We start from the raw sequence: 14,238 nt of genomic DNA, 5'->3' as shown, positions 1-14,238 counted from the left end.
AGAGTTTAGCATCCACTGGTTTGCATGAGTGGTTTCCACCCCCTGATCTATTAGATGTGGTGAAGAGAAGATGTGTTATGTACACCCAGTCACATTTGGCCAACTTGCTGTTCCTGGGACAAAGAATGGGTGTATATATCACACCTTTTTGCATGCATTTTCTTTAATAAATCAAAATGGTTTTTGTGTTTACCTCACGCCATGTTTATGCCACAGGCAAGAAGCTGCTCTGTGTTTAATGTAACAGATCTATTCTATCAAGTCCATTCCCAGTGTACTTCCTCTGACATCAGTTACTTCAGTGGATTTATTCCAGGGGAATATTTGGCTCTTCCTGTTCTGTGTAGGTAAATCTTCAGGCAATGCTAATTAGGATAATGTCAACTGATTTTACCATTCCATTATGCTGGACTTTGTAAAGGTTATTTATATCATTCTACATCAGGGCCCAGTGAGAGAATATTTCTGGTGGCAGTCCATCTATTAAAATAGCTGCAAGAAAATGTAAGCACTGGAGCTAAAAATAAAACTCTGTTTCTCAACAGAGCAAGTGACAGCCACATGCATATTTTCAAATTTTAGCATTCTAATGTTTACTGAATAGAAATTGCATTGATTTCATTATGTTAATAAAAACTACCATGTTACTGGAGTAACTCCTGTTAAGTGGAAGCCAGATGTAAATGTACCAGTGTCTGCAAAGAGTTCTCAGCAGAGGTGGTGGTTGTTTCCTCTGCTTTAATGACCTGCTGGCTTTAAAACAAGTGACACAGAAAGGGTTTTCTGGTGTGTGTTTACTGTTGATGATAGATTTTCTATGTGAGCTAGCTGTGACCCTTGTCTGAGATTATTAATAGATGACCTTACGTGCACACATTTGTGCTTACATTATATTTTTTCAAGCACATTCTATAAACTATTAAAGGAAGCTTTCCTGTTGCAAAGCACAAACGACTAAGAACTCTGTTGAATTCAAACTGTATTATTTGAATGTTAATTCACTTTCTTTTGTTCCATTTCAAGCATAAATCACAGTTGTTGTCCTCTCAGTTACGATGTTCCCTTTGCCAATTAGTCATTATGAAATGGTGGAGATACATCTCAGTAACTGCCCATCATGCAGCATTGCAAAATATTTTTCAGAATGGACAGTTCATTTGAGAACAACCTCTGTAAATGTCTGTGTGTATCACAGGCTGTCAGCTCTCGGCCTCACATTTTTTTTCTCCGCCTCGTGTGTTCACGATTTTTTGAGAGTGGAGTCAAAACAAAAAGCTCTTAAGACAGCACATCATCCTTAACTGGTAAAAATGGTTTGTTTTCCAATTTTACACTACAAATCAGTGCTTTCTGTACTATCATTATATATCCATATTACTTCTAAAAGTAAGTAAAACATGCTGAATAAGATCAATGCTCTCTTAGTTTGCTGCTGCCAGAACTTCTAATCTTGCTGTTTGGTGGGACTGTTCTGTGCATGAAAAAAAATGGGTTCACACAAAAGAGACTCTACTCTGCTTTTATCTTCTATATTTCTGATTTTGTATTTATTGTCTTACTCCGAGGTCAGAGCAGTATTTGGAGTAGCTCCAGGATGGGTTTCAGCCATGTTGGCTGCCTACAGACCCTGCTCAGTTGAGTACAAGCACACACTGGACACCTTTTCTTTCCTTGAGCCCCCTCTCTGACAAGGGGACATGGAGTTGTTTCCTTCAGGAATGTCACCACACATACCACTGAGATATTTTCTTATGCAAAGAGCATCACTGTATAACCTCAAGAAACCTGATGTTCCAGTTCATCTACTAACAAAAACTTTTCTGGTAAAGAGAAAACTTTTATTGGACTTTTTAGATTATTTTCCGTCTCCAAACTCCCATCAGTTTCATGCTTGAGCTAGTAGTAGTCTATTATAGTTTATTCAAGTGGTTACAGGCAATATTATTGCCATGGATGTCTTTCTCAGGTACTTGGAACCACATCCTTTCAGTGTGCACCCACAATATAGTTGTTAATAAACGCTGAGGCGTCCGGTGGCACACTCAAGGACTTGCAGTGGCACTACTTTTCCTTGGCTTGCTTTTTGAGAGTGACAGTGATTTTCTTAGGTTACCAGCCTGTAATTCAAAGACCATTCTCTTTGCTCAGCTGATGAAGTGAGAACAACTCTACTCTCTACCCATAATGCAGTAGTTCTTCTCTGAGTAGCATCCTGTCAGGAGGTGCTGAGGCTTGGGCATCTTTAAAAAATGCCAGTCATTTTTATTTAGAAGCTTCAAATTAAACAGCATAAAGGAAATTAAACAAAATGAAAATATACAAACTCATGGTAGCTGGAAAGCAGTTGGTGGATTTGTTCATGTTGTTGGAGAGCTTTGGTACAGAGACAGGTAGACTAAATAGAAATCTTACCAGCATCCCCTGATAAAATCACAGGCTGACAATTCAGCCTGTCATTCTGTAGAGGACTCTGACAGAAGTGTTTTCTTTGCAGCTGAGAAGACAGAAACACATTATGAATGCTTAAGGTCGATGCAAGGAAGCAGAGCCCTGCAAAACATGCTTAATATAGGTTTGGTTTCCTGTAGAATGTTTTCCAGATGTTCTCTCAAACAGGCCTCTAAAAAATGATGTGAGGTAATTTTTTTTTCTGGGAACAGAAAGAGAAAATTCTGTTTTGTGCCACAGCATCTGAAAAATCACTGTTCTAATTCTTTATTGCATTACCTTGTGCTCAGGATTTTCACCATATTTCTCAAAATTGGCTTTATTATACAAAAGGTCAGTAGTATATAAATATTTATATAACCCAATTTCAAATAAATCATACTTGTTTAGAATCACTTTTGAGCTTAGTAGTTTCCCTCAAACCCAAAGGAGATCTAATATATTAAATTAAAATTACTCTCATGCATGGTCTTGAGTTGCTTAGAGGATTTAATTACCATTGATAAACTATGACATTAGTGTTTTGTTAAGTTCTTTTGATTTTCTATAGCAGGTGCTGTGTAAAAAGATCTAACTGGTCTCCAGCAGATGACACGAGCAAAGGGAAAGGATAATAACAGAACTTACAGATAATATTAATAGAACTTACTTTATTTTGCTTTGCACAAAGTTCAGTAAAAGAACTGGGTGTAAGGTACTGATTTGTTAATAGAAAAATAGAAAGAACACAATGTTTGTACTTTTAATTTTAAAATACAGAAATGCATAGGTGGAAATGCTTTTCATTTTGCATGATTGAATTTCAAAGAGTTAGATCTCCATTTTATGCGGTATTAGATGTCCAGGAGGCCCCTGGTAAACAAGAAGCCTGAGCAGTAACTAATTGCTGGCAAGTGAGTGGGGACATGGCACAGACAGCGAGCTGGGTTGAGTGTGGGTGCTCTGGAGGGACCAGCCTTGGTGGGCTTTGTGCCTGGGCCTGATGCTCTGAGCAAGCCCTCGTGCTGCTAGAAGGCATCTCAATGAATCTTGTGTGGTCCCTGCTGTTTGATCCTGTGTCTAGTTATCCCACAATCCAAAGAGGCTGCCTCTGTGTAACTGGGGATTGTCCATATTTTGATACCAGATGAACAACACAGTTTTTAGAGATAATTGAATCCAGAATCAAATATTTGCTGGGGTTTAGGCTTCCAGTCATTTAAAATAATAAAACAGCAGCAAAACCTGATAAAAACCAGATTCTTTCAGTTAGTAGATGGTATTTGGGTCTAAAATCCTGTAATGGTTTCTGCCAGTGTTGGAAAAAATTTGGATGAGCTCATGTGAGAGAAACTGCCTTCAATATTCAGGTCTTGGGAGGCAAATGGTTTGCCATCAGAAATTTACTTTTTACCCTTCCCACTCCCCAAAAGGTACAAATGCTGAGCTAGGTGTCAGGGTGCAGCGTGGGGTGGGGGCTTCCTGGGGCTCATGGGGACTCCAGGGATGGGCAGGACAGAACCTTTCAGGCTGGGGAGCAGGGCAGTCCCAGGCATGGGGCATCTCCCTGGGGACAGACTGGGACAGACTGGGACATCCCCTGTAGCAGACCTGGCTCATTAGGGACCATGGCTGAGTAGGCAGGGCAGGACTGGGGGGGGGGGAATAGAGACTGAGGTCCTACAGGACCACTGGGGCAGGGGCTGAATGGGGTCCGGGGTCACAAACTGGGTGGGAGAAGCCCCAGGGGGTTGGCAGGATCATAAGTGCCCTCAGAGGCTGGACACTGTTGTTGTTTGAGAAGGAGGGTAGCAACCAAACAGAAACCAACCTTTTTGTTGGAAAAATTTAGCGGGGTTGCTCTGTAATAAACACATGGGAAAGTGACCTCTTAAATAAAAATGTCAAAATTTGTAGTTGCTCACAGGTGCTCAATAGTGTGTGTAGACAGCTAAGGAGGTGTGAGATTTATTAATATTATACAGCTCTAGTGTCCTTTAATGAAAAAAAAGATGGATCAAAGCTACTTTATGCAGGGAGAGTCGTCTCTTGTTACGGAGCTCTTCTGAGGCTTTTTTTGTCCCACTGGTTGAAAGAGTTACTTATGTGGCCTTTGCCTCATTTTCTCACTGTTTATGAAAGGGAAAATGAAATGCTCCTCCAACAATGAAGCCATCAGTTTGGCCACACACCAACCCCTCTTGCCATTCTTGCATCCCAGCAGAAGCAGCACCACCCCAGCTGTATGGGTGCTATTTGCAGCCAGAGTAGGACACTGCAGTAGACCCCCACAAAAGAGGAACAAGTGTTTTGACTTGTTGTTTTTTCTGTAATGGTGCCGTTTATCACTATGACACACATTCATTGACTTAGTCTTGCTTTTTTCAGTGCTGGATTTATACTTCTTTTCTGTTTTGAATATTGATGCAGCACTTCCCTTACGTGACTGCACTGCCAAATGGTGTCTAGACACTAGAGCAGCTCTGACTAATTAGTGTAGTCACCCCAGTCTCTCAGCCCTGGCATTTACGTACTCTTTAAGTTACTGCTATAAATAGATGCCTAAACACAAGCAGCAATGTAAGGAGAGGTGGCAGTGAGCATGCCCAGACTTCACCTGACATCCCTGAGGTGTGGAACAGGACAGCTGTTGCTCTCTGCATTCCCACCAGGGTGAGTGGTTGTAACCACTCTCTTGGACATCACAACTTGTATGTGTGCAGCCAGCAGGAGACCTGGGTTCAGTGTCTTGCTTGGTCTGAACATCACCAGTGCCAAGGCAAGGTGGAGACATTTCTCTCCTCAGGGGCTCAGCCCTTGTGTACCAACAGTACAGTCAGAGAGAAAAAAAGAAGAGAAATCAACACCTGCCATCCCAGCAATGTGGGTACTTCTTGGGGAGGATTCTGACTCAGAGAGTTGCTTTCTGATAGGCCATGATTTGCACCCAATCCAAACTAAAAAGTATAAAAGTTTTCTGCAACTTCACAATTTATATCATACTTTTAAGTATTGCACCAATGCTAAAGCTGAATTGACCAGCCTTAAAGAGGGAGCACTGATAAATATCAAAGATAACTTCAGGACATCAAAGAACTTTCACAAAACCTTGAGAATAAAAAGTAGTGAAAATCTAATCAATGTTACCTATGCAACGGGCTGTGCTAATATAAAATTAAATTGCCTCAAAAATTATATGCAGATTAAATACAATACTGCTATTAACAAAGCTTATTTGTAAGCAAAATATGAAAGTTTTGATTTATCCAGCTGAGTATTTGAAGAGACACTATCATAAGGAAAGCAAATTAACTTTGCTTCCTTTGTATTTTTAACTATTACAAATTATTTTACTGGTACTAATACAAAGCATTAGAGAATAGCAGGTTTGGGATTTTTTCTTTTCAGAAAGGCTGTTTGTTGTTTGAGCAGATTTTCTTTGAATTTGCCTATGGGATTATGGGATTATTCTTATTTTTCCAGCTAGTGGTATACAAAATATTTAAAGTAAGCTCTTCAGAACATCTGCAGGTTTTCCAGGGCTAAGATAGGACTAATTTAATTTGTGCAGTTTCTGCCCTACAAAGAGATTTTTTTTTTTCTTTCTAACTTTTCCTGGGAGAAAGATTTCTGGGTAGTACCCCTTATTTATGCAAGGAAAAGGGAAGAAATCATAAATGCTGCTGTGCACAATGAGGATTTTGTGACAGAAAAAGAAATAGTTCCTTTTAAATGTGGTCCTGGTACGTGGTATGAACAGTATAAAACTGCCTGTCTTTCTCTCTCCAGCAGTGAGATATGTCTGTATACATTGCAGATGTAAAACTGTGCACACTTGAAGGTACATGTGGCAAGCTCTGTTTGTTCTCTAGATAGAAAAACTGCTCAGTCATGGCTTAGAAACTCCCAGCTTGCCACCTACTGAAGTGCCTACCAAGTTGCCTCCTGCTGAAGGAGCACTGAGTTAACACCGTGTGCTTATTTTTTATAGGGCTGCTCTTATCAGGTTGCTCTGATTCCACATGCCTAAAAGCATTGTCTCTTTTACCCAAACAGTTCTTAATATTCATGTGCAATACTTTAGGATTAATGGTTCTCATTAGGCTAATTTGTCTTTCTCTCTAGATAAATAGCAGTACCACTGTTTTGGTGCTCACTGATGAGCACACTTTCCTCACTGCCAGTCGACTGGAAATGTTTCGGGCTACATCTTCAGTGGGTGTTAATCAGCAGATCTGCACTGAAAGTATTGGAGTATTTTATGGCAGATGGAGGTCTCTGGTTTTATTTTCTGGCCTTAAATTTGTCTCCTGTACAAATGAATCCACATAAGTATCAGGTGTAGTTAACAGCTCAGGAGAGGGTGAGAGCTTGGATTGTGTGAAGTTTGGATGACTTGCTAGGGAAGGGGTGTGTGATAATGTCCAGTAATGCTCAGACCAGAGCTATCTGAACTATATTTGACTTACAAAAACTGAAATGTGCAGTGTTGTCACATCATTACTTTTTATGACCGCAAAAAATTCTTCAGAAATTCACATGGAAATCAAGCTGTATGCAAAAGAGATCAGCAGAGCTATTTTTAACCTCCTTTAGGAACAACAAATAAGTTCTTTAAGCAGGCTGGGTAGTAAATGGCTGGTGTTATTCCATAGTTATCAGTCCTTAAAAACATTTAGAGAAGAGGAGTGTATTAAATGATCTCTGGACCAATGCATCTAATAACCTAAGGGAGAGCTGGACATTTAAGAAGAATTAAATGATTGCAAGAAGTGTTTTCATGATTATCGAGACGCTGATTGTATAATTCCACTGCCAAAAAGATTTATTTGTGGTCACATAAGTAATGAAATTTAGATCTGAGGAGCTACTTTGTTTTAGAAATGCAAGAATACTGTATATACAGAAGGCTTGCCCTTCTGTATATACTTGGCAGAGGTTTTTCATACTAGATAGGTGTAATAGGCTCTATTCTGTTCTGAACCTGACTTCATCCAGGTATTAGTAGAATTAGAAGAATCCTTTGAAACTGTCAACTGTCTTTGTTCCCAATTGATCCAAAAGCTGGATTTGAGCCACTATCTTAATTACTGACAAAGAGAGGAATCACTGCAGTGACAGAGGGTTTCCTTTCCCAGACTTTCTTCATGGTGCTGCTATTTATCTCTTCCCATACCTTGAGACCCATTTCTTCTCAGCCTGTCTCCTGGTAGGTACAGTGTATATTCACCAGCTAAGCAGGGGGTTTATGTAAATTTAGAAGTTTATGTACACATACACATAGGGCAGTAGGGCATCCTGAAGGCTCAGTAGAGAGATTGACTTTTTAAAGCTATTAAAGGCAAGTGGGTACAGATTTTCATCTCAAGGTTAAGTGGCTAAATAAGGCAAGAGAGGGAATGAGAAACTTAGAGTTGACTGTGACTTGAAGGCAACCATGGATTTGCTGGTGTCAGTACAGTTAGCGAGAGATGGAACTGAAATAAGGCCATCAGAACAGCTCCCATAAATTCAGGTATAGGTTGCATGGAGTTTATTTATAGGATGCTTTCTCAAACTAAGCCTCTGAACCTTTTGATGTTTGTCCATCGTTACTTTCAGGTCAATTAATGATGTGTATCCAGTCCCATTCCGGGGTAGGTAAAACAATAAAGCAAACAAAGATAATGAGTCTCTGGAGCATGTAAACAAATAAAGTAAATCACTTGCAAATCACTTGTTTCTGCTAACTTTTGTGGGGCTGTTGCAAAACTGAAAAAGTGCATTTATATTGCAAACCTGCATAATGCTGGAGCAGTGATGAAAATTCATAGATTGTACTATTCTGATTTTGGGAGGGCTTTGCAAAGATTAAGCATCTGATCCTGAGACATTACTGTGGGTTGTCAGATGAAAAGGAACATTTTTATAGCTATTTCACAGAAGAGAAGATTGAAGTAGGGAGGTGATTTTTTTTTTTTCCATGCAGATAAAGGTCTAAATAACACTTTGTAAATAAACAAAAGTCGCTACTCCAAGATTATAAGGCTAAGCTGAGCAGGGGAGCGCCTGTAGGATGTGGGACCTTGCCTCACCTCATCAATGCCTCGCAAATATTACAGACCTGAATGGGAGCATTACGTGGCCTTTAAATCACAAGTAACCAGAAGAGACCGTGTGTATTAGTCCTTTTATTTTCCAACATAGTAGTATTCAGTTGATCACAATGCAGCTTCACTCTGGTCTTAAAGCACCTCCTGTATGTAATCAGTGCTCTCCCCTCCTTGGTCATGGGCAGAATGAGGTAAGTGAAGATAACGTGGCCACTCAGCAGCAGCACTCAATGCAGAGCACACTTTCCTTTCCTCTCAGCCCTGGAGTCAATACTCTGGACTTTGGATGAATGTACATTTTATGAGAACAAATAGATTCTCAGTGCCATGGCTCTGGGGGGCCAAGGAGACCATGCCAGCTGGTCCTGCCTGCTGCCCCACTTCAGCCAGCTGCTCCTGCACGCCAGTCCAGAGCAGGGGTCATCCCACTCTCTGGAAACTCAGGGCAGCACCAAAGCAGGTCCTGCTTCAAGTCTTGCAATGAGTCTTGCTTACTCTGTGAGCACAAACATACAGTTTTGTGTAATCAGTGAAACAGCAGACACTGTGTTCTGGGTAAAAGACTCCAGTTAGAGTTCAGATCCAGGCAAAATGACTCCTCATATGATAAAATAACTCTTTGTCTTTTTTTCCTGGCATGAAAATGCAGAACATTTCTTTTACTAAAGGGCAGGGATTTCCCTGTTGTTCTGTTCCTTTTTTACTGTTTTCTTACACTTTTTTGTTTTGACTTCAAAAATAGATTCTGGAAAGAGATGCATGTTAGAAAGAGACTCTCAATGGCTGAGATGTGTCCAATATGCATTTAAGTTAAAGAATATTAAGCCTTGTCCAAAAATAGAGAATGTAAAAGGTAAGAATGCCTTCAGGCTTGATTTTTAAAGATACACATTTTTCTTCCTGTTGCAGATCTCGCCTTGCAGATTTCTTCACAAACTGCCAGCCTGAGTCACGCTCTGTTAGTAGTTGTCTGAAGGAGAACTATGCTGACTGCCTTCTCGCTTACTCGGGGCTTATTGGTAAGAGGGCAGGGAAGGGTGGAGGCTCATGAGAAAAAATCCCTAACTGCATTTTGAAGGCCCATGTGAAATAAAAACTGGAATATAATACTGTATGATATGATACTAGGCCAGTTTCTCCACCTACATGTACTGGCCCTGTTTAGCCTTACAGAGATTCTTGGGGTAAGTTCGTACATTACAAGAAAATTAAGGATGGAAGATAAGGAGAGAAAGGTGCTTGAATTTGAAGTAAATTCAAGCTTAAAAAAGTAAAGCTTATTAAGATGGTTGAATGTAGGACAGAGGAGTAGGAAGTTAACAAATGGAAGTGCAGCTTGGTTGATTTTGCAGCTGTCATCACAGGTTGGGATGAACACCTTCAGAGAAAGATACCTGAATTTGAGGTATGTAACAATAGAACAATCCAGCCTTTTATCAATTCCAACTGCTATTTATTCCCTGATATCCCTCTGTCCACTCTTGTCCACAGTGGTTTCAGAAGTGCCTGTCAATGAGATGAACTGAGACCAAATCTGAAATCCTCTTCCCTCCCCAACGTAGTTGTTTTTGTTTGTTGTCACTTCCCTGAGTGTCAACAGGCACAAGGATGCCTTTATGGAAGCCAGATTCCACATGCCACGCTCAGTATTTGATTCCTGAAAGAGAGATAACATGTCAAGAAGCTGAACGTGTTGTAGAAATATCATAGTTGGGCTATAAATAATAAGTGAATGTCAAAACTCTGAAACAAACAAATTTGAAAGGCCACCAGATAAGATGTTCTTAAGCTTAAAGCCTGCACCTGCCACAGTGCAGTAATATCCCCTTCTGTTGGGCATGAAGGTGCCAGCTCAGGCCCTGAAGCTGATCCTGCTGTTAAATAAATGTCTCTGGAGATGATATTGAAATGAAAATATTTCTAAAATAGGTTGGGTTTGCTGAAAAATGACTGAAAGCTATACTCAGTGGCTTATTGTTACCATTCTTATTACTCTAGCAGCTAACAAGTGAGGTAAGTCCATGTGGCAATGGGTAAAATGAGATGTGATGGCTTCAAAGGATATTCTTCTACCACTGAAGAGATTAAGACAGTATGGAAAGGGTATAACATCTGAACAGTTATGACAGACTGTCATTTGACTCTGAAACAGAGAATTGAATAGCCTTGAAATCTGATCTTGTCAATGAGATTAAGAAGTCTGGCTGCTGGCAAGGAGTAACTGTTACTAACAGATACTTCTGGGTAAGAGCTGCCAAGAAGTTCTTGCTGGACCTCATGAATTTTGCTGGCAGTTTTGTCGGTTTCATTTTTCAATTTAACCCCAAAGATGACCCAGTTCCTCTTGTGAGGAGTTTTTGTGTTAGTGGGGATGACCGTGCTGCTGTCACACATCAGAAATGTGGAATGGGTGCCTAAGGAGTTCAAATCAAAAGGAGATCTAGTTTTCAAAGGGAGAAATATACATTTTTCTTCCTTCCTGCTAGCCCCTAGAGACATGCAAAAGAGGAGCTGACTGGTGTTACAAGAGTTTTACTTCTTTGTATTAATTCTTTTAAACAAGAGATTACCAAAATGTTTCTTGTGCTGAAGCAGTGAATTCCTGCTTCTGATACCAATCTGATATGAAAGTGGAGTAAGGCAGAAATCAGAGGTATAATCTTTCAAATGTCTGCTTAGTAGATATAAAACACAAGAAGAAGAGTTAGATCGTGGGTAAGAAGCTGCTACAGATCCATTCATCCATCGCACCTTCAGGATCCCCTTTTAATTAAGATAAAATATTGGTCATTAAAATAAAATATTATCTTGTTCAGCCATTTCATTAAATGTAGCAAAAATTGCACCTCCACAGAGTTTGTTCAGGAAATTGAGGCTTCTCTATGGAAGGTATAGTGAATGTGAGTCTCTCCTCATATACAGGCATGTAAATGAGAGTTAACTTAACTGAAATTAGTGGAATCCCACCTAAAATCTTCAATGGAAATAGAGCTGGGCACAGTTTTCATATGAGATGCTTTATCAATTAAATGGAGAATGATCTGTAGGGGCTGCTTTAATGTTTGCATCAAAGATGGAATTTTGAAAAATTCAATTCATTGCTTTAGGCTCCTTGTAGTATAGGGATAAATGAATACATATTTTTAATTAACAGAAAAGTATAAAAAATTATTAAATGTAAAAGGAGACTGTGGGTAGCCATGTTTGAGTCAGTGCTTTGGTTACAGCCTCACTACAGCATCTGGACCTTCTGCACTTCCACATCAATTAAGGTTTGCTTTAACTGCTGACTTCAAGATCTGCTTTAGCATTCACTGTCTGGCACATTTTCCCTTGTCTTGAGCAAAATCCATCCAAGTCCCCTGGAATTCCCAGGAATTCCATGAGAGTTTGTGTGAATAAGCTGGAGTTGCTTTGGGCCAACTGCCCCTTCTCTTAGATGCCCCATCCATCTCCTTATTAATTCACCCTAATTTGAGCAACCTCTTGGCTGTGTTCAGGCCAGCTCTACTTTTGTCTAAAATGTGGAGGTCTGACTGCTGACTTTTGAGACCATCAAAGAGCTGTTTGATACCTAGAGTTCAGAAAACCAAACATGTCCTATTTTCCTGCCAGCCACCATGGTTTCTCTGATCCCTTAGTGTCCATCAGCAGAATTTCCAAGATGCCAGCCAGTGGGGAGGGGGGAAGGGAAGAGCACACACAATTGCAGAGAAAAAAGAACATCCACCCCAGGAAAGCAATCATATAATCCGCTTGGGTTCACATCTGCCCCCAGGTTTAAATGACAGACTGATTTTCTACTAGCTGCTCTTTCAGCCACTCTGTTTTTGCTGGATGCACAGTTTGTGTGCTGTGTACACACTTTCCTTGTCCTGTCTTTCCTGTATTCATCAACCCTAATTGTACCTTGGTATCTGTTACACTTTTAACCCCTGTCTTAACCCATTTTAATTACCTTATTACCTCTTTGTGATAAGACAGTCTTACCTCAGTGACCTTTTTAATTTCCTTAATACCTTTTTGTTTTTTAACCCTTCACTAAGCATTTTCTAATTAGAAGTTTTTTTCAGCCTACTGTTTCCATTTGCAAAATCCTCTTGATTCTCACTTTCTTTCACTTCTTTTCAGATCATGTTGCAAGGCTAAAATAGTGTTCTGAACCATCAAATGGATGAGGGAGAGACATTTTAATGTGTTTTATTTTAATTTAATATCATTCCTCTTCTTATTTATCGACTGTCCAGTTTTCATTAATAATGCAAATTATATTTCCCTATTTTACTAAATTCTGTACCTCCATTTAATGAAATTTGAACCATGCTGTTTACTCATGTACTAATCTCATGTAGAATTTGAGCAAGTATTAGTCCAACTATTTGTTAAATGCTGCAAGTAGACAAAAGTATGGGATTATAGTCAAATTTAAGAACACCCCAAAACAAGACAAAAGATGCTTTTTGGGAATTTCACAATGGGACCACATTCATTTTCACATCCATTTCTGTCTTTCTCAGGCCAGCCCTAGTGCCTATTCTCCTTTGTCTCCCACGTCGCATATGAAGCAGTTTGCATGTTGTTTTGTTCATTTCCCAGCACTGCCTGGTGACAGAAAGGCTATTAGACATCACTCTGTGATTTGTGTTATTTCTAATGTTTCTTTTTTTAGCTTGGAGTTTGATAGCCCCTTCCCGTCTGTTATTGCAGATTCTTGGACCCCAGACCTATGCGCCAAATTTTCTCTCCTAGTGTACACTTTGGGTCTCTAACATTTGTCCTTCATCTCTTCCATCTTCTTAATGACTACTTTGATGTCAGTTTTGAGGAGATGTGATCACATTTCCTCAAGATATATGACCTGTCCTAGAATTGCAGATTATCAAGTGAGGAACATGTTCCCTGAAGCAGCTGGCAGCTGTTCAGGTCTGGAATATCTTCCCGTTTTTATTTAATTTTTCCCTTTTGGTCAGACAAATAAAATAAAGATTCAAACTTCTCAATCCTGTGGAAAGTTTGAAATATCTGACCTGCTGGGGTGATGCCTTCAGTGAGATTGCTGGCTTGAGCAAATGCTCATCATACAACAGTTTCCTGATCCAGATGAGAAATGCACAGTTGCTGTACATCTTTTAGGACACAAAATGCCTTCTTTGGTTTAATTTCATTCTTGGTTGCCTTGAGTTGACATATAAATGGGAGAATATTTACCCAAGAATTTGTAGCAGTTAAAATCACCCTGTAGTTGGAAAGCTGTTGACAATGTTTGGGAAATAATCACTGTACTGAAGAAGTAGTGAGATATCAGGATTAATAGTAATTTATTACCTGCAGGGAATCTGCTGTACCTTTTCATGCTTGCTGGTTTTTGTTCTGTTCATCACCATAACCCAGGCTGCTGGCAGGTCCCTCATGAGCTCCCTGGGGTTAACCATGCTCCAAGGCATAGTAGGGCTCCCCTCAGCATGACCAGCATTCTCCTCGATCATGCATTTCAGAAATGGTTTTTCAGTCTGGCTGCAGACTTGGGGAGGAAGCACAGGTCTGGGTACCTGGTCTCTGCCATTTATTTTCAGCTAGAATTAAAACCAGAAAAAACACAAGCGAGGAAGGAAAATCCGAGTTTTAAGTGCAGCTTTAAGGATACAGTCCACGTGTGTTTGATCTGGCGGCAAAGCCCTTTAAAGAGGTGCTCACCCTCTCCCAACCCCTCCCTCCCTCC

The 14,238-nt window shown here is 40.0% G+C and overlaps 1 protein-coding gene across 1 annotated transcript in view; it reads left to right on the top strand.

Moving 5' to 3' along the window:
• GFRA1 (GDNF family receptor alpha 1) overlaps positions 1–14,238 on the top strand; it is a gene marked incomplete at both ends in the record, with an annotated part of 129,731 nt that overhangs the window by 89,043 nt on the left and 26,450 nt on the right. The window contains one exon of the mRNA XM_082286629.1: positions 9,429–9,538. Within this exon, the coding sequence (XP_082142755.1) occupies positions 9,429–9,538 (110 nt within the window). The remainder of the gene's footprint in view (positions 1–9,428; positions 9,539–14,238) is intronic.

Source organism: Coloeus monedula, assembly GCF_965178545.1.
Source record: "Coloeus monedula genome assembly, chromosome: 8".
NCBI lineage: Eukaryota > Metazoa > Chordata > Aves > Passeriformes > Corvidae > Coloeus > Coloeus monedula.
The sequence above is the reverse complement of the archived record's forward strand: the minus strand, read 5'-3'. Positions and strand labels throughout refer to the sequence as shown.